The 19,416-nt window shown below is 37.6% G+C and overlaps 1 protein-coding gene across 1 annotated transcript in view; it reads right to left on the bottom strand.

Annotated features, from left to right (window-relative positions):
- MAN1A1 (mannosidase alpha class 1A member 1) overlaps positions 1–19,416 on the bottom strand; it is a 150,468-nt gene that overhangs the window by 89,047 nt on the left and 42,005 nt on the right. Inside the window, exons 5-6 of the mRNA XM_042016271.1 lie at positions 14,558–14,654; positions 5,228–5,343 (exon numbers count right to left, since the gene is read on the bottom strand). Of these exons, the coding sequence (XP_041872205.1) occupies positions 5,228–5,343; positions 14,558–14,654 (213 nt within the window). The remainder of the gene's footprint in view (positions 1–5,227; positions 5,344–14,557; positions 14,655–19,416) is intronic.

The following is a 19,416-nucleotide window of genomic DNA, read 5'->3' on the forward strand; positions in this document are numbered from 1 at the left end:
GACCCTATATTGAACAATGCTGAATAACATACATAATTCTACACTAAAAAGTGGACACAAAGGGCCCACATTTCCTGTGAAATGAGATGAACTTGCAATTATTATTACTATTAAATAATAACGTTCCCCTGTTGAAGCACAAAGGTTGGGAACAGCAACAAATCCTAGCATTTTCAAGCAGCACAGGAAGTATGATAGAGCCATGGATAGTACTACAGTAGCTTACTTTCAACTATTGTAATTAAACAAGATTTTAATTACTTGCCATTGTGGGCAAAAAGTTTCATTCATATTCCACAAATGAAGCTTACTGACAAGTTTGCTAAAATATTCAGTTCCCAAAGACATGGAAAACAATCTTAGCAACCTTTTTATCACAAGTGTCAAAGGCTGGTTATTGCATAACATGTTATTTAACCTTGCTGAAGTCCCCACATGGTAAACTGCAAGATCTTCAACAGGCACAAAAATAAAGTGCTACTGAAGGCATTAATGAACTCTAGCAGCAAAAGAACTGCATTTAGTAATGAATTTGCAGGACGTCCTTTTAGCCCATCAAAATAGGTTCTTACACATAATCAAAACAAAATCAAGTCACTTTGAAGTCTGGCATTTAGAGTGTACTAATAAGTTATGTGGCAAACTAGTAATCAAATAGTCCCACAAACTAAAGAACCATTTTCAGCTGCTGGCTTTCTTAAGATTTTTCTCCAACCCATTATACGTTTACTCACACCTCCCACGACTTTTTTTTTTTTTTTTTTTTAATGGGAAAGTTGTTCCAAATCGTTGTGTTAGGAAACTTTCTGATTTTCTCACTTGAAGAGGAAAAAACATGAAGAATAAAGAGCCAAAAAACCATAATGTTCCAAGTGAGAACATTAGATTGTGGACCGCTAAATACAATTACAAGTCAATCATAATTCCTACAGTTTGAGAGTCGTAGGAGTTAGATTTGAAATTGCTGAAGTTTGAAATAAGCAAACTTAAGTCTGAAAGTCTGTCCTGTTACTGACTGCTACACCACAGACAGAGCTGAGCCAATGATAAATGCTGGAAGCCTTATTAATTATAGCTGCAAATAATATTTGCTACTCTGGGATCTTGGGAAGGGGGTATGTTAGTCTATACATGACAGCAGAGAAAAAACATAACTTCAAGTTTCTCTGCTTTTTCCAGTTCTCTTCCCAAATAGTAGAAGTATCACTCACAAAACTTCTACATTGCATGAAGCTACTGACAAAACATCTTTAAAGGATACTCAGATTTGGTGAGCTAAGCACAAAGATGAATATCAGAACTGGTAAGTTAGCCTTCAAGCTTCCAAACTGGCTTATAAAATCAGATACAGTGACTGACTGACCTCTGAAACAGCTTTGCTTAAGAGCATTGGTAGGACACAAGACCGCAGGTACACTCACCTTCTTACTCATTCCCTTCTCTTTATGCAGTTCCTCAACTCATTAGTACCTGTCTTCAGGAGCAAATAATGACATGCTCTTCATACTTTCCCAGTTTCCCTCTTATCCCATCAAGTGCGTGGATTTCTGCTCCATATCTCATTCCCATTCTGATCCTGTCTGGCTACACTTACGTCAGACAGCTGATCAGTGGGTCAGGGTATGAACTCAGGCTCTGTTCAATGTACAATTTGACTGTTAGCACCTTCTGGTCTTGGTGTCAGCCCCTGTTGTTCCAGTCAATGTCCAGACATGCCTTAGGACACCATAAAGGCCAAAGAATGCTCCCAGTAGGCAATAGGAGCAAGACTGCCCTTTTGCAGGGAAGGAGTTTAGCCAGGCTGAAGAAGAGGGGGATGGATCACTTGGTCATTCATCCTAAACATACTGGGGTGTGTCTGGGCAGAGAAGCAAAGCATCATCAATTCCAATACTTAACAACTCCCAAACTTTCACTGCTGAGCTATGTGGCTCAGCTCCTGCACCACTACTCCCCTATACCTGATCCCTTCATTTGCCTCATTAAGATCACGTTTCCCCTCTCTCTTCCCAAGCATGTATTCAGTGTGATTTGGCTCTTGCACTGCAGAGACCGATAGCTTTTTCCTCCCTAGTGTGAAGCAGAAGTGGGGTGATGGTACAGAAACTCTTTCAGAAAGCTCTCTATGTGTGTGCAGCTCCTGAAAGAAATAATAAAAAATAAGAGCAGAGAAGCAGGCAGCAGTGCATAGTTGTAGCTAGGAAACAGCCAAGCTCCCTAAAGATCCCATGAAAGACTGGTTCCCTTTTCCTCCCTTGTAACCTGCTGATACACAGCCCAGCCCAGCTGTTGCAGCCGTGGGTTGTGCACTGTGAAGGGGCGTGTGGGCAGCAGCATGTGTGGGGAGGTCAGACCAAGCCTCGGCTATATTAATTAGAAGAGCATGAAGAGAGACGAAGTGACTTAACAGAGTACAGAGCACATATCCATGGTGCAAAGACCATAGATTTAGCCACTGCAAATGCCAGCTCTTTCCAAAGGTACAAGTAAGTCTACATCTCTTAAAATATTGACAGGATCAGAAAATGCAACTTAATTCCTGAAGGAATGGCTCAGTTTAGCTGAAACTTCAGCAAGGTTTCAAATACAAAAAATGTCAGCATTGCAACGTGGATATCTCAGTTATAAAATCACAGGGCTACCAGCTACAGCTGTAATGAACACAGCCTGTGTTATACTCTAAAAGGGGAAGCATCTAAACATATCCACTGACAAGCTCGCTAAAATGCACAAGTTTGCCAAGAAAGGTGCTGCTGACTTAACTAGAATTTTCCTTCAAAATCAAAATCTATCTTTGGAAAAGTAAAGAAGAGCAACCCTGACATCTAATTCATTGAACTGTGGGACTGCATGAAGAGATGCTGCCATTTCCCGTTAAGTCATCTTTACTCCATAAATCCTTTCATGTGGATGAACTAGTGCCTACTTTACAAAGTGACATTAGGAACCTTTTATGATCAGGTGTTGAGAATGGTGTGAGTGCTGGCCAAATAGTTTGATGAGTATCTTCTAGAGTTTGTAAAATTTTCCTATACCTAGCTGCATTGACATAGAACATAAGGAGAAAAGATTCTGCTACAGAATACAGTCACAGCTATTTTTGTAAAGAACATCTTAAAGAAAATAGAAAATTTGAAAGACATTGTTCTAAGAATAAATGGAGAGAAAAACTAATTCTATTTGTGCAAATAAAGGCCAAATATGCTGATTAGGCAGTTGCTGCCCAGGAAATGACCAGAAACATCAAACACAAGTTTATACTACTCATAAGAAATAACTCATAAGGATATGTCAGTGTGTCAGTTATTCTTAATAAATCACTTTCATGGGACAAAGGTTTCTGAAACAGGAGCAAGTAATAGTGTACATAAACATAACATTATTGCAGAAAACATCATGTAAAGCCTGCTACATGATAAACGCTTAAACACAAAAGAGAACTGCTGTTCTTTAAACTGTAATACAAATACAAAACAGCATTTGAATGTAAAACCTAAAGTGGAAAACTAAACAAAAGTGCAAGTTGAGTAGCTTTCAACAATCCTGCCATTAAACAAATGGACATTCATTATTAAATTTGGTGTTGCAGTTATTTATTTTAATTTCCTTGTTCCAGTTTGGGAAAATCCATCTACCTGCTGCTGATGCCAATGTAAAATTCGATTACATATGATTATGAAGTATTATGAAAATAATTTTGTGAGGTGTTGAACTCCAGGCTGCTATTTACAGAAATATCAGTAACAATATACTGTTACTGCCACAGGTCAGCGTTATCTGTAAACTAGCTTTGGTAAATCTGATCGACTGCTGCATTGATCAACTGATGGAATACAAAATTTCTGACATTTTCTTAGCTTACAAGCATTAGTGAGAAAAAAATAGGTGCATTAAAAAGAGGAAATGTAGGCAATACCATGTATAAGTTTCCAGTATCAGATATAGCAAGATTTATGTAAACCCAAAGATTTTCGTGTTAATAATGTAAATCACTCTACAATACTTTACAACACTCCTCCAAGCAGAGCTCAGATCATCCTTTTAAGTGGAGCGGGTTATTTTCTGTTGTTTTATCCTTGTTTTTTAAACATCTTGATAATACCAAGCTAATAAGACAGGAATTTAGTATTATGAAAACACCTGTAGGAAAAAAAATCCTTATGCACAAAATGAAGTTAGTATTCATTCAGGCTTCTGACACTATGCAGAAGCACTGTTTAATATGCTCTATTTACATTGTAAATGTAAATATAAATGCATACTAAATTACTGCTTATATAAACTATGTAATATCCACTCATTAACTCCTTCTTGAAAGGATAATTAATTCTCAAGCATGGAAGAGAACCTAATTAAACGTGACTTTTGCATAACTTATTAGAAAGAGTACTTTGTTTTCAGAAAGTGTTTCTAACATTAAGCATGTCAACTACAAGAGCTTTTAAGTGCTCAGTGTACTGTGCCTACTTTACTACACTGTTCAGAGGTGCTTCATCAGCTCTCCATACCCAACAATCAATCCTCTGGCCCAAAAACAAAAAGAAAAAAAAAAAAAAAAAAGAAAAAAAGACCAAACCCAGGACTTCTCAATTTAATTGAAGAGGTTCCTGCCAGTTCAGGGCCTTTCCAAAATAAAAGCTTCAGTAATGAACTTTTCCCCCAACTGCATATTTGACACTTAATACGGTGATTTGTGCATGCACTTGAGAATGATGTGACCTGATGCTCCATAAGACTAAAGCAATTCAGCTGTGCCAATAGTTCAGCCTAACTCGTGATATTCAACTTTACTGGAATAGCCAACGAACCTAAGTAGTATGTATGGCATGTACCTTTCTCTAAACACAAGTAAAACTCGTGGAAGATTTCACAAAGGGGAAGTGTAAAGGGTTTACATAATGAAAAAGTTAATACTTGAAGGGTCCCAGTTCTTCTATCCAGAAAAGCTGAAAAGGCTGTTTTTTACTTTATAATGGCAAATACTCTATTTCCTTTTCCCTTCCTTCAGTCCAGCTTAATGCCTTCCATCTACCTAAATCTCTCTGATTGAAAAAGAGCATATAAGCAGAGCAGTAAATTTCCTCCTTTCCAGCTTCCTGCCTTGTTTTATCTATCAATGATCTAAATTCTTTAGCCTTGCATCATGCTTGTAATACTAGAACCCAGTCCTCAGTTGGCCTCTGGAGACTAAACAGAGCATTAAATGTTAATCAGCAACACTCCTTACCACATTGAAATCCAAGTTTTTTTCAACCCACTCCTTGGCTTCTTTGAACTCCTCTTTCATTTCCATGATATAGAGAGTATCAAGGGCATCCACGATTGTTGCTCCTTGTATGTTACCTGAAATACATGAAAAGCCAGTGATTTACTTTCCAACAGAAGACTCTTCCATTAGATCTAATTAATTTAAATTAATTTTAATTTCAAAATCCAATTACAATTAATCCAATTAAAAACTGGGTGCATAAGCATTCAAGTGGTAACTAGTAATTCACAGCCTTTACTTTGATTCCCATGCCACAACCCAGCATCATAACATTTAAGTATTTCTTCCAGTAATGAACTTTTGAAGAGCTGTTCTGATGCACTGTATTTTCAGCCATAATTTTGCATTTTAAACCACTGATAAAACAGTTCACTGTAAAATGACATAAAACACAGTAAATCTCAGTAACTGAGAAATTCCTGTTTCTTCCAGTTTGGAATGAAAACCATCAGTTGCTTTTTTGTTTTTATACTCAGTAATATACATAAAGCTTTAAGAAGCTGGGATGTACTAATCCCATTTCAGTTAGGAAAGCCCTTTAAGAAGTACAGTCTGTAGAAAACAATTTTTCTGATACTGTGCACCACCGTGTAACCTGCACAAGGCAGCACTGGGGGAGGCAAAGGCAAACCTGCACACATGGGGTTGTCAGCTCAGGAGGTGCTTGCAAGGCACTGGTTTTTAGAGCAAATTCTGGTGGTCTGCAGAAGCAGCACCCTTCTACCTCTGTTATAGAGATAAGTAAGAGCTAGCCTTGACCTAACACTACAAGGTGAAATATCATCAGTATGTTCGCTTTTGAATGGATTAAATGTTCATCACTCTGTACCGAAAGGTTAATGTGGAGAGTGGAGTTCAAGAAAACACAGTCACTCAAAATACTTTCCCATGCTTACTTCAAATTTACCTTGACCTTTTCAAAACACCACTTTTGTCTAGGAAAAGTTTCAATTCCTATTTACTGAATAATGTCAAAAATTCAATTTTGACCACGCTACTAAAATTTATGTTTCCAAACTCGGCTCCCACAGTTTTCATAATGAATGGAAAAACACTGTTATATTTTAGAGAAGACTCTGATACAGCAGTAAACATTTAGAATTACAAAATAATTTAGGTTGCAATCAACAGAGAAAGTCATTCAATCCAATCCCTGTCTCCCTCAGAAGGGCTAATGAGTCAGGTGAATAGCTGACTACTCATTCAGGAATTGATTGCACCAGGGGAATAACAAGATAGTAGCTACAATTAATTAAAGAACTTGATTATCATCTTGTCTCTGAAATACCTGACAAAAAGTAAATTTTATTTTATAAAGTTATCAAATATCAGAACTCAATTTTTCATATTTAAGAAAGAAATCTACTGTATCAGTCAATTCTTGTGTTCACTGCCATCATGGGTTTCCGCTTCCACATGAAACACAGAGGTGACTGGAGAGCTCTACATAGCAGGATTGACACCACTGTCTTAAATTAAGCTTCCAGGTAGAAAATAATTTTCCATTTCCACCATCTTAAACAAAATAATATTTTAGGTTATTACAACAATTACTTAGTACATTTTACAGAATCAGATGCTTTCTCTATTTTAGCAGTTGCTTATACCACCCATTTTTGGAATGTCACTTTCCTACTCTGAAGGAAGTAATCTCTAAATTTTCCCCCAGATATTCCGCTAATAAAACTGCAGCATACTTTGGTAAAAACAACATCATATCCTCCCAGAGCTTATTTGGAACTTGGCTGTCTTTCTCTAATATTAAAGGAAAAGTATTCCTTTAAACTTGGCTAAGCGACTTACATTTTTCCTGAGTTTATGAGAAAGGGAGAGTGGAAAACTGCTGGAGGACATCTGCTCAAGAACACTATTGCAAAAGCTCTGGAGATGTCTGGTAACTCCATACAACAAAAGCAGTTCCTAGTGAACCTTTACAACTGAGCTCTACTTACAGAAAAATCATCTATGACCTGATTTGCTTCAGTGGATTGTCATAGGCTCACCATGCAAAGACATTCTTTGTGATAATCCTCTTGTAATACAACTAACACCACCACTAAACAGTTGAGCTTTCAATTTTAAGGATTAGTACTTGAGCTGCAACTCACTACTAAGTCAGAAGAAAACGGAGAAAATACAGAGAAACCTTATTGAGGAATCGCCCTTGGAGTCACGTACTATGATTTTTTTTTCCTGAGTCTGGCCTATGGGGTCTGCTTAAAGCACAGACTTCTCCTTGTAGACAGACAGAAAAAAATGCTAGAATCTCAAGTAGATCTTAATTTATTTGAAATAACTTTTGCTATTATTCTGAAGGCTCCAGAAAACAGAATAAAACAATTAATGTGACAATTAGTCAGGTTTGTCTCAAACAGCTGTACTTCAAAGTTCTTGATAAAAGACAAAAGAACAGAGAAAGACTCAGTTTAGAGGTCAGAATAACAACTTGTGAACAACTGCAGTTTACACTAAGTCAGCCAACAGGATAACTTAAACTTGAGAGTAGTATGGAAATTGTGACACTGAACAGTTCATTAATAACCAGTCAGACAGTGGGGGGGGGGGAGAAGGAAGGCAAAGAAATTAAAAGAACATTTCTTATTATGGGATAAGACCAAACATTTCACAAGCCTATATAAGCTATGCTTCTCAAAGCACAGCACATAAATTATTAAATACAGTTATCATTCTTGTTCATTCCTACATGACATTCCCAAGGAATTACACAGTAGTCATGGTCTACAAGAAGCAAAGACGATTGCCAGGCAATTACAGTACACACTCATGACACAGAATATTTGGACAAGAGAACTGTTTTCTTATACACCTACAGTACTGCTATAAATCTGACTAACAGTGAGCACTGTGTTACAAAGAGTGCCAGAAAAGTTGCAGTCACCATGGTAGAGTTTCATAGTTGCCCTAGGCAGGAGGAAGACATCACAAAAAATACTTGGAGCAAATTCATACACCTCAGGTAAATATAGATATATTTTGCAGATAATTAAAAAAAAAAAAAATATATATATATACTCAAGAGAAAATTAACTTGAAACTCATAAATCATAAGCTCAAAGGGAGTAATTTTGATGATAAAAGAGATAAGCAGATGTACAAGCCTACCAAAATGAAGAATTATTAGTCTCTACCAAAACCTCCAGAGCAAGTACTAATCTATGCTCCATTTTACTTCTGTTGTTAACCCTTCACTTTTCTCTCTCGTCTTTACTCATGGCATCATTTACTCCACGGGATTAATAGAGAACACATAAAATAGCCTACTATTAACTGAAAAGAATGCAAAAGAAATCAGTCAACATGAAATTTCCAGTAGACTATCTACATCTACAGAGCTTCCTTTCCAGTTCAACACTTAAAATCTTAAGCAATGATCTGGAAGAAAACAAAAAAGAACATACTGCTAATAAGATTTGTGGACTATTAACCACAATGGCTTATTACCCATCATTTCAGAATAGTATGATATAAAGCACAGGCAGCCTGTATCTCCTCTGTGTAATGCACAGTTGGCCCATTTAAACGGCATGCTTTTTAATATCTAACAATGCCAATGAATGTGCACACAAATGAAAGGAAAAGAGATTACATTAGAGAATGGAGTAGCATCTCGGGGCTGGGCAGCAAGAGCAGAATGAGAAGAGTGATCAGAGGATGAATAACTTTGTATGAGTTTCCAGGATGCCACTGCAGGGAGAACTGCTGTGGATGTGAATGACAACCTTATTAGCACAGCTCTGTGACTGAGCTTATGTGGCCATATGGTTTAAGAACCACAACTGGCTTACGGCCAAACCCTTTGCAGTGTGTGCCAAAATAAGTTCTCACTTGTCTAGCCCAGGCTTTTAGACATGGCTTATATGCTGGCCAGAAGAGTCCGAAATAGGATACTTCAGAATCAATGCTTGTTGGTGCACTTAATAGTTTTTACAATTTCCCCCCATCCCTTGCATACCAAGCTTGGCATTTGAGAATACATATAGGTTTGACTAAAGTAACATTCTGATTTGAGCTGTAGGTTTCTTGGAGCATTGCTTCAAAAGCTGACTCATGTCTTAGAACAGTGTTTTCCTTTATTTAAAGTTCACTGAAAAGGTTCCTATCCAATATCATTAGCAATTTAAAGTGTCAAGAGTGATTAATTATTAAAGTGTGCTATGCCAAAACATGAAACTCTTGACTCAAGTACTGGCAAACCCTCAGCAATATTAACACTTTTAATTTCAGTGACTATTAGCACCTGTGCTAAGAGTGGGGAAAGAAAAATTAATTCAATTTTTAACAAATCTAGCTTTTTGTATGTGTAACATGAAACAATATAGTGATATTTCTAGAATGTTCTTCTAAATCTCCAGTATTTTATACATCTGTGCATTTTACAGCCAGCACTGGTGTCTTTTAATTTGATAAAGCTCAAATAATTTTTCCTTCATTTCTTATCTCTGTGCTTCCTGTGGAAGCCTTTGGCATCCACCACACTTCTGGCACCCGTGCAGCTCAGCTACACGTTTTGTTATGAACCACCTTCTTTTGTTTGAACATGCTGCCTAGTAATTTGCTATCTCCACCCCCTCCTTACAAAGGATATCACTCCCCACAAGGAACAATAAATCCTTGTGCATCCCATCCATGCCACTTTTTATGGACCTCCATATATTTTTCTGGGAAGTTGCCAACCTTTACTACTCACTATGAGCTCAAGTCTGCCCGTTCTGTATTAACTCAGAATTATATGTCCCATTTCACCAAGTGCTAGTTTAAATTAGGAACATTTGCTATTTCTAAGTGCAATTATTGCCTTTTGGGGAATCCTTCTGGGTTTGTGGAACTGTTTGCAGTTTGCCATTGTCAAAGCTACCCCCCCCCCCCCCGGTAACTTATTTGGACTGCCAAACTTCACTCTAGTAATTTGATTTTTCAGCATTGGGATGAGTAATTTGAGAGTGTGGCCTCAGCAGAAACGGATTCCTGTGAGAGGCCAGTAATAAGCCTGAAAAATGTTTTCTGGAAATCTGAAAAGACAATAGACTTGTCTTTGTTGTGCAACGTGACCTCCTCTCACAAATGCTGTGTTGAGTCATTCATCCACATATCTGTTATGTCATTCTTTACACAAGTTAATTTAGTTGAGACAGATGTCAGGCTTACTTCCAAAATTAAAACCACATTCCAAAATACAAAATTTTAAGGAATACAGCAGGAAGAGTGAAGACAAACTGGGGTGGGGGCAAGATTTTGAATCCTCTCAATTTGAATTAATATATTGTTTAAATACATGCACAATTAGTTGTCTAGGCTATATTAATAAACTTAAGAGTTTAAAAATACAGATTGCTATACACTGCCAACATGGTTGTGAGTATAAATTTTGGCAGGCTTTAAAAATATTCATACACCTCAACACTCCATAAAAGAAATGACAAAAACCAGTTTAAAGTGGGAGGAGCAGGATCTTACTAAATTATAGTACTTTGGGGTTTGCAGATTGTGAATATTTATTAAATGCCTCCCTTTTCGCCTCCAGAAAAGGTCCTTTTTCACTTGCAGAGATTAATTATACTATGCTCACAAGTTACAATATCAAACTGGCAATACTGCACATGAAACACGGTTTCAGATAATTAAAAAAGCCCTTTAGTAACAGTCACTTAAGTGCAGAAAACACTTCTAGAAAGAGTTCTCTGCTAGTGCAGCAACACTCATTAGTTTTTAAATTAGTTCAGAAGGCTTAGAGAGGAATAGCTCCTGGGTTGAGGGATTGGTGGTGGAGTGCTATGATAAAAAAATGGCAAAATTGTGATTTTGTCACATTCACAATAGGAAGGTAGATTAATAAATCTCTGCTTCAGCAAACATTGTTAACAGTAACCTGAAACATAAAGGTTAAAGTATTAAAAACTAACAGCACTTACTCAGGGCCTACTTTCTACTAGGAATAGTCAAAGAACCAGTACTCATAGAAGAAGTCATACCAGGAGATATGCCCTGTTTTTCTAATGGACAGACATGGTGCAAACAGATGCTGAGCTATTCCAATTTATTTGATTAATCTAGAACAGTTGTACACTTCATGGAATTAAACTAAAAAGAATATTTCTGTCTTTTCAAATAGTTGCTACAACATGGTCAAACCTAACATGGCAAATACAAAGGAAACAAAAACATAGCATGGATGTGCTGAAAAGACATTGCCAATGGTCAGAGGTACATATGTGGCACTGGCTTCAAGGAGAAATGTTTCAGTTCCCGTATGTTTCGGTGTTGCTCTAAAAGTATATTATTATTAATGTGCACATGTGAGAGAAAGCAACTTCTGCTCGTAACACGAACATATCTACAGTCTGCCAGTCTAAAGACTTTCTCAACTTATTACAAACACTCTTCCACACACATGGCCCGCAGAATGCCAGCAAGATCAAGGCAGCTCCTTGACTTCACAATTTGTTTTCACAGCCTGAATTTAGGACCAAAAAAAAAGTTATTTCCAAGTTCAGCAAGAAGTCCTCAGCTACAGAATAGCTCTACTACTATTAATCTGTACAAGGTGCTAAAGCAGGGTTCTTTTCCTTCCTCCAAAATTAGAACCACCAGTTATCCCTATCCTTTCTCCCATCAACACGCCACTGGCCACTTTCCTCTTCCCCTAGCCTAGGTATAGTGTTAGTATTTCATGATAATATTTCCTAAGCCACATCTATGTGTAATTACACCTCTTAAAAGCCATCTTATTTTTGTACTTCTGCGAAACACATCATGACAGTTATGACTTGCCTTCAAGACACAACAGTCATTATAATCTACCTACAAAATGGAGATAGAAAGGAGCCATGCATTTATACTTTCAAAAATAAGCTTAAAAGCAGTATCATTTGAAAACAACCCTCCCCTTCCATGTCAGGAGAGCTATACTGTAACTTATACAATATAAAGCATCCCACAGCACTGGAATCTGCTGTTCCTCACAGTGAGATACTAAAAGTCTTTATCCCATAACTGCCACTCCCAATATATGCAAAGCAACCTAAGTGCAGCAATTAATTCAAGGGAGGAGAAGTGTTTAAAATCAAACAGTGCCTAATGAAATGTGCTACATTTTACTGATACTAAGACAATCCGAAACTTGCATTTTCGAAAAATTGAGACCTGGTAGCAAGAAGAAAAGATAATCTTGGCAAATTGGAGATAGTTATGATGGATGACAGTGAACTGAAGATCTTACTTGATTTCTGAAGGTTGGGAGGAAATTCACAGGACACAGAGCTGAAGGTAACCTATTCTCCACTAATACAATTCAGAATTACCTTAAAGTAGTCAACCATTCACAACCTTTTCTTCTTTTTTTAAACAAGAAACAAGGAAGATAAGGAAACTTGTCTGTCTTTTCATGAAGAAAAGAAACCCAAGACACAAACAGATCACCCTTTTCCCTTTTATTGTCTTATGAAAAAGGAGGCATTTGTTGAATTCAAACATGAAGGTACAGATCAGATCTAATCATCTGAGGACACTTACAGAAACAAGGTTTTGTTTGCAAAGAACAAAAGGAAATTATGGATTCGGGCAAGGGTAACTTATGAGACAGACCTGCTTGCAGATATGCTGCTCTTTGGTATTCTGGAAAGCAGTTCAGCAGAAAGAGACCTAATGCTTATTTTGATTTGCACCAAGATCAATAAGATTGAAGACAATTCTAAGGAAAACATCTCAGCAATAAGATCTTATACTAGATGACCACGAGGAGGAACTGATCTGCATTTAGACTGACTCTGGCTCTTACTCCTTTAAATGCAGTTTTATTTTTCAATTCAACACTTGTCCTGTTTCACACAGAATTGTGCCTGAAGTGAATTAAACTTATGCAACATCCACAGAACTCCTGCTTAAGAATTTCACAAGTCAATACTTCTACAGCTTTTTCTGCAAATCCATGCAATATTATTACAAACTCAAACCTTAGTAATTTTTATACCACTTCTGATTTCAAATGAAACTACATTAAGTATTTTAATTTTCAAGAAATTATATGCCTTTTTGTTGTATTGCAAGAAAACAGAATTCCATTAAACAGTTCCTCAAATATACTAAATTGCACAACTATCATTCTCCTGAAGACATTTTTAGAGAAGAGAATGAAATAGAAACATGACTTAAGCTTGAAGTTAACTCAAACTACTCTGGTTTCAAGAACTCAGAGTCCAATAACTAATTAGATAATAATTACTTATTAACATTTTTGATGTTACCTCGGGGTAGACAAGCAGTGCAGCAAGATCAATGTAGATGTTGTATTTTCCAAATTATTTTTGTAATCACAACTGCTGTCTCTAAGCAACCTCCAAATATAGTTGGGGATTTGATAAGTGCTCTATTTAGGCTGTTTTAGGAAATGTTTCCACTTAAACTATCTTTTGCAAGCATCCAACAAAGTTCCTGTTAAAATCAAAATAATGTATTGATTTTGTCTCAGCTATAGAAATTATTCAGCTTTCAATTTTTCAGCTGTTTGGAAAACAAACTATTTGAATAGAAAAAAATGATGTCAAACAGTTTAATTCTTCATTTTTCTGCAAAACTGAAGATAATGGCAGTTCATAGGACTGTTTTCTTAGGCTTCCTCAGAATGCTGTTTCTCTTCAGCTACTATTTATCCAGCCGTAAGCCCCACTTGGACACTGAGAAAGTCTTGCCTCATTACACTGCATTTCTACGGTGTGCCTCTCCTACTAGAACCTTTCAATCCCATGTTTGTTCTGCACTCATAACAACTTGGGCTATATTTAGCATCTTCTGTACAACATTTAGAGGTGTGAACAGTTATATTAATGAAAGAGAAAGCCTGATAAGGGAGTCTGATACAGATCAACACATTTTTATAAGAAATGGAAATAAACAGCTTCAGCTACCTTCATGACTGTAGAGAGTATTGTTTGTTCCTTGGATAGGATTTCTCCTCTTCTCTCCCCCCTCCCCCTTAGTTCCCTGCTTATTTAATGTGGCATCAATGATTTCTATAGTAAAAGTTTAAGACAGGAGAGTATTTAATGCAACAAAACTATATTTTTATCATGCAACAATGCCATGCTCCATTTATTCTCATTCAGACACTAAAAGCACCTTCATTTACTGTTACTTTTTATACATAACAGAAGCAAGAAACATCACGCTGCATGACAGGGAGCAGAAAGGAAACATGTTTATCACCTATAAGCTTTTCAGCTGATTTACTGTTTTATGCTAACGTCACTAAGCACAAAAATACACTCTACTCACCAAATAAATTGCTTGAATGTCCTTGCTTAGATATGGGTTTCAGTTCATTTAATCCCCATGCGTAACGCTTATAATTATCCCAGGCATGCTTCATCATCTGTAGGGAAATGAAAGCAGGATTATAATGTTGATTTAGGAAGAAGCCACAGAAAATACCAACTTGAGAATATTCTCAATATTAAACATATTAATTCAATTGTTAACCAAAATCCTGTTGCATGCATTGAAACTATGAAATATTCAATAAAGAATAACAGTGGCACTGTTTTCAGGTGGCAGTGGGATGGTTGCTGTAATAGTTACTGTTTCTCTCCACTTCTACTCTTATCTGCAAATTTATGGCCAAGACACACTCAAAAATGATTAATTTTTAGGAAGGGAATTCATTGTGTCATATATCAATTCAATTAAGATTTTATTTCCCTTAAGCATATACCTCTGAAACTGAGAGAAGTAACAGTTTTAAAGAAGGTTTTTCCCCTAGAACAGGATTCTTTAAGGTGAAAATAAAGCTCACAGTTGTTTTCAGATTCTGGCAGAGACTTGCTTGCATAAAATTAACTGGTTCAAACCCAGCACAGGTAGTAACAGTAGAAGGATGGCAAAGTGGGCAGGCAGAACACCTAGAAAATGTTTTGAGTGTTTTACGATACAATCTTTTGTGACTATAATTCCACCGGTAGCTACTTTCACATGCCATTTTGCACAAAGAGACGAAAACCTTTACTACTAAACATATCACTACAAAATCATGCTTTGCACAAGAAGAGGTGCAGCACAGATAAATACTGCTTTGGAAAACAGCCTTGCAGAGCCCAGCACAGGAGTGCTGTGCTAAGAGCAGGGGGCATCCACACCAGAAGCCAGGGGAGTGGGTTGACTCAAGAACAGCTCACACTCTCCACCACCATCACCAGACACAATTGGTCTGAACTGTCCTTTTTCAAGGTGGTCCAGGTGCATGGCCAGGAGCCCACATGCCCCTCCCCAAAAACAACGTGAGAAGAAAGCACACAGCTCTGCAGGCCTGATGATGAACCACTGGCACTCCAGCAGGTCCAACACCTCCCTTTACCATCCACCACTTTTAACACCTGCTCAAGAAGAGTCTTCTTTAAAGGCCACCACAAACAGCATGACTTTATGTAACAGAAAGAAAGATATTGCCTCCTTGCTGTCCCTCTTCCCCTCTTCCACAAGGCAGAGTAGTGCTGGGAATGCCAGAGGTCATCTTCTAGACAAAAAGTGACAATTTCAGACCTTTTCAAAGATACTGCTTCAGGCTGTCAGATGACAACACTGCTCTGCCCTTGCTTTCAGACCTCTTCTTGAGGCCATGTGTGTCAAGGATAATTCTGTTAAATAACAGTTATAATTCTAAATTTAAAAGCAGCAGCCTTGGGACATGCTGATAATAGTAATCCTGCACTTTCTCCCTTCCTCTTTCCTTTGCTCAAACCACAAATAAATGATGTCAATTAAAAATCTGCATTAAGCCATACTATAATAAATGACAACAAATTTTCTAGAATACTGCTATACTTGTGAGAATAAACATTTCTCCGCTATTAATGGGAGAAAAAAATCCATGTTTATCCTGCAGGAAAATTCATGGATGTTTATCTACACTACAGGTACAGCTTTACAAATACAAAAATTGGCACCTGCAGTTAATATATAAGCATTTTCAACCAAAAGATTAGCCTGCTGTCAGATCTCAGCTGAAAGGCAGCAAGTCAGAGGCCCTGTGGAAATGGTCTCAGGACACGGATGGCAATGATATGCCGGATGACAGGAGCTGTGCCCATTGCTTGACTTCATTGCAGAATGGCTTAGGAGCTCTCCCAGGATAGGGCTTTTTGTCCCAAAGCAGAACTGGTAATAGGCAGCCAACTGGCAGGCTTTATGATTATGGGGCATTCCCAATCCATGGCTACAAGGATCAAGACTACATGAAACCAATCGTTTGTCCACAGCATATTTACTAATTTACCAATTGAAATTTTCTGGTAATTTTGTCTATTGTACAAGGAGGACTTATTCTGCCCTGTCATCATAGCCCAGACCTGCAAGTTCAGTTTTAGATATTGACGTACGAATTCCCAGAGATTTCAGGAGGTTAAATCCTATGCTTTCTCAAAGCTTATTTTCTCATGTAATCACATCAGAATCTTTTCATTTGCTTAATCATAATCAGGGAACGCCACACAAAAGGGCTTTTGTTTTTATATACATTAAACTTGTAATTAAGTGGTCTGAATCAAAGGGTCTAAAGATGCCATATTACAACAACATTAAAATTGCTCAAATCAGTAGCAACATTGTCCTCTCATTTCTCCATCCTTTTTCTCCTAGCACAACTGTGCTCCTTCTCTTGCATAAGAAATGCAGTGGTCATGCATTCCTAAAGCAAGTCAATTCATGAAACAGAAACTTTTGCAAGTGAGATTCTTTTTTTCAGGATCCTTTTTGTCTTGCCTGATTCCCCAAGTCAGATTGCCATGAGTATCAGAGTTACCAAGAGGGAAAGGCAGGAACAACTCCAGACCAGTTCAGTCTGGCCACAACAGTCACAAAGTGTGTGATGCCACAAGATGTTTTATATGCAATCCCTTGCCTTTAGTTTTTCCCCATGGACTGACACTTCAATCATATTGTATCATAACTGTATGTGTGATTTGGTAGCAGAACCCACTCTGATTACCCTATTGCTCATCAACCCGTAGCTAGTAAGACAGGAAGATTACCCAGACAGTAGATGCTATCTTCTAATAATATTTATTATTGTGTGCTAATGAACAGCAAATAGGTTGTTGGGGGTTTTTTTGCAAAATTTCCTCCCATTCTGCTAACTACTCAGGTACATTTGCCTAATTGCTTCCTAGGAAATTACAATGCGTGGATCCACCAAGCCAAGAAGACAGAAAAAAATACAAACTGAAACAAAAAAAAAAAACCCAACAAACCCCCTGAACAAACAAAACCACAAACAAACAATAAACCAAAAAGCATCCCTCCCCCTAAACTTTAGGAAATATTCCAGTAGTAAAAACCCTACCAGAATTTACTGAGCAGGAGACCTGAGCAGATTCATCTCTTTTGACTAATCAAAGCGTTCTTTAGGCCTCTTCCAGAAAGCCTAGATTTAGTCAAAACCACTGAGGTTAGTGAGTAAATTTATTCCTAAGAAAGTGTACCTTTTAGAACATTCTTGCTTTACACATTTGGGAATTTATGAACATACATTGAAAGCAAAAGGCAGCTCCAAAAGCAGTCAGTGAGCCCTCTAGTGTTTCACAAGAAATGAGTCCTTCCAATTAGACACAAACGTGAATGGCTGTTTAGAAAAAAAGTTACTAGCACTTAGTGTTACTGTGTTACCGGGCAAAGAGCCCGCAGATACAGCAGCCAAAGAACCCTCTGTAAATCAATACTGCCGTGCTACACAATCGAGTTTGGGCATCTAACCTGTCAAGAGGTCTCAATTTCTAGCATTCAATACATCAGAAATACTCTACATTCCTTCCCCCCCTGTGGAAATTACAAAACTATACTAAGTTTCCCACTACACTAACTTCCTATTTGTTAATAGCTTAATTTTCTATGTAAGAATGAAAAGGTTCTAAAATATTAAGGAACAATTTTAATAGACCCAGCTCACAGGTAGTTCTTTGCTTAGGCAAAACTCCTAGCACCGGTACTTTGGGAATGAATTTTAACAGGTTTTTTTGAGAAATCCATCTATCTTTGCAGTCTTCACCCTTCTGTTTGCATGGGATATCACCAAATCATTATCTCCTGATTTTTTTCTTGGTAATTCACAAAGGGTCTTTTGATCATGTCTCTGACTACTTGTACAAGTGCTGTTGATCACTTGAAATTTCTAAAGATCACAGTTACTGAGAACATCCGGTATATCAACACAACATTACTGATGCTGTTAAAAAGAGAAATTCACAATGAGGGAGAGTCTCTACAGTATAACTAATAAAATTATATTTCAAATAATTCCTTATTACCCTTCCAGAATGTTAATAGGCAGCATTACACTTGCATAGAAGCATCCCTCAGTCCTTCTAGTTTTACTATATGTTAAAAAAAATCACAGAATGGTTGGGATTGGAAAGGAGAGATGATCTGGAGATCAACCACTTCCAGTCCCTGTGCTAAAGCAGGTTCACCCACAGCAGGTTGCACAGGACTTTCATCCAGGCAGTTTTGAATATCTCTAGAGGAAGAGAACATCTTGCAGTAGAGATGTTTTTCCTCACATTCAAACGGAACTTCCTGTGTTTCAGTTTGTGCCCAGTGCCGCTTATCTTGCTGCTGGGGACCACTGAAGAATCTAGTCCTGTCCTGCCCTTAAGATATTTGTATGCCTTGATAAAATCCCATCTCAGTTGTCTCTTCTTCAGGTTAAACTGGCCCAGCTCCTTCAGCCTTTCCTCAAAAGTCAGAGATGCTCCAGTCCCCTCATCATCTTCATAGCCCTTTGCTAGGCACTCTCCAGTAACTCCTTGTCTTTCTTGAACCGGGGAGCCCAGAACTGGACACAGTTCACTGAACCTCAAACTCTAGAAGAGCCTGACAGCTCCTGGTGAAGCCCATGCCTATGTTAGCAAAGTCTGTTTGTGATGGAGTCCCACCTCAGGTCCCTCACAGTCAGATGAACAGCTGAAGGTTTGACCAGCTAGGATTGTTTCACTAGTAAGCTTGCTGCTTTTCCATCTTCAGAAAAAAATGGGGCACAGATTTTTACGTATGAAGTCATAAAATGCCAAAGCATTACCTCCCACTTGTCTTGGAGAATAATGAAGTGTGCTACTGTAATTGCTACCAGCAAAGCCACTTAGAAGAAA

This window comes from Corvus kubaryi, unplaced genomic scaffold, assembly GCF_017639235.1.
Source record: "Corvus kubaryi isolate FWS band 111438036 unplaced genomic scaffold, C.kubaryi_AGA036_p1.0 split3-73, whole genome shotgun sequence".
NCBI lineage: Eukaryota > Metazoa > Chordata > Aves > Passeriformes > Corvidae > Corvus > Corvus kubaryi.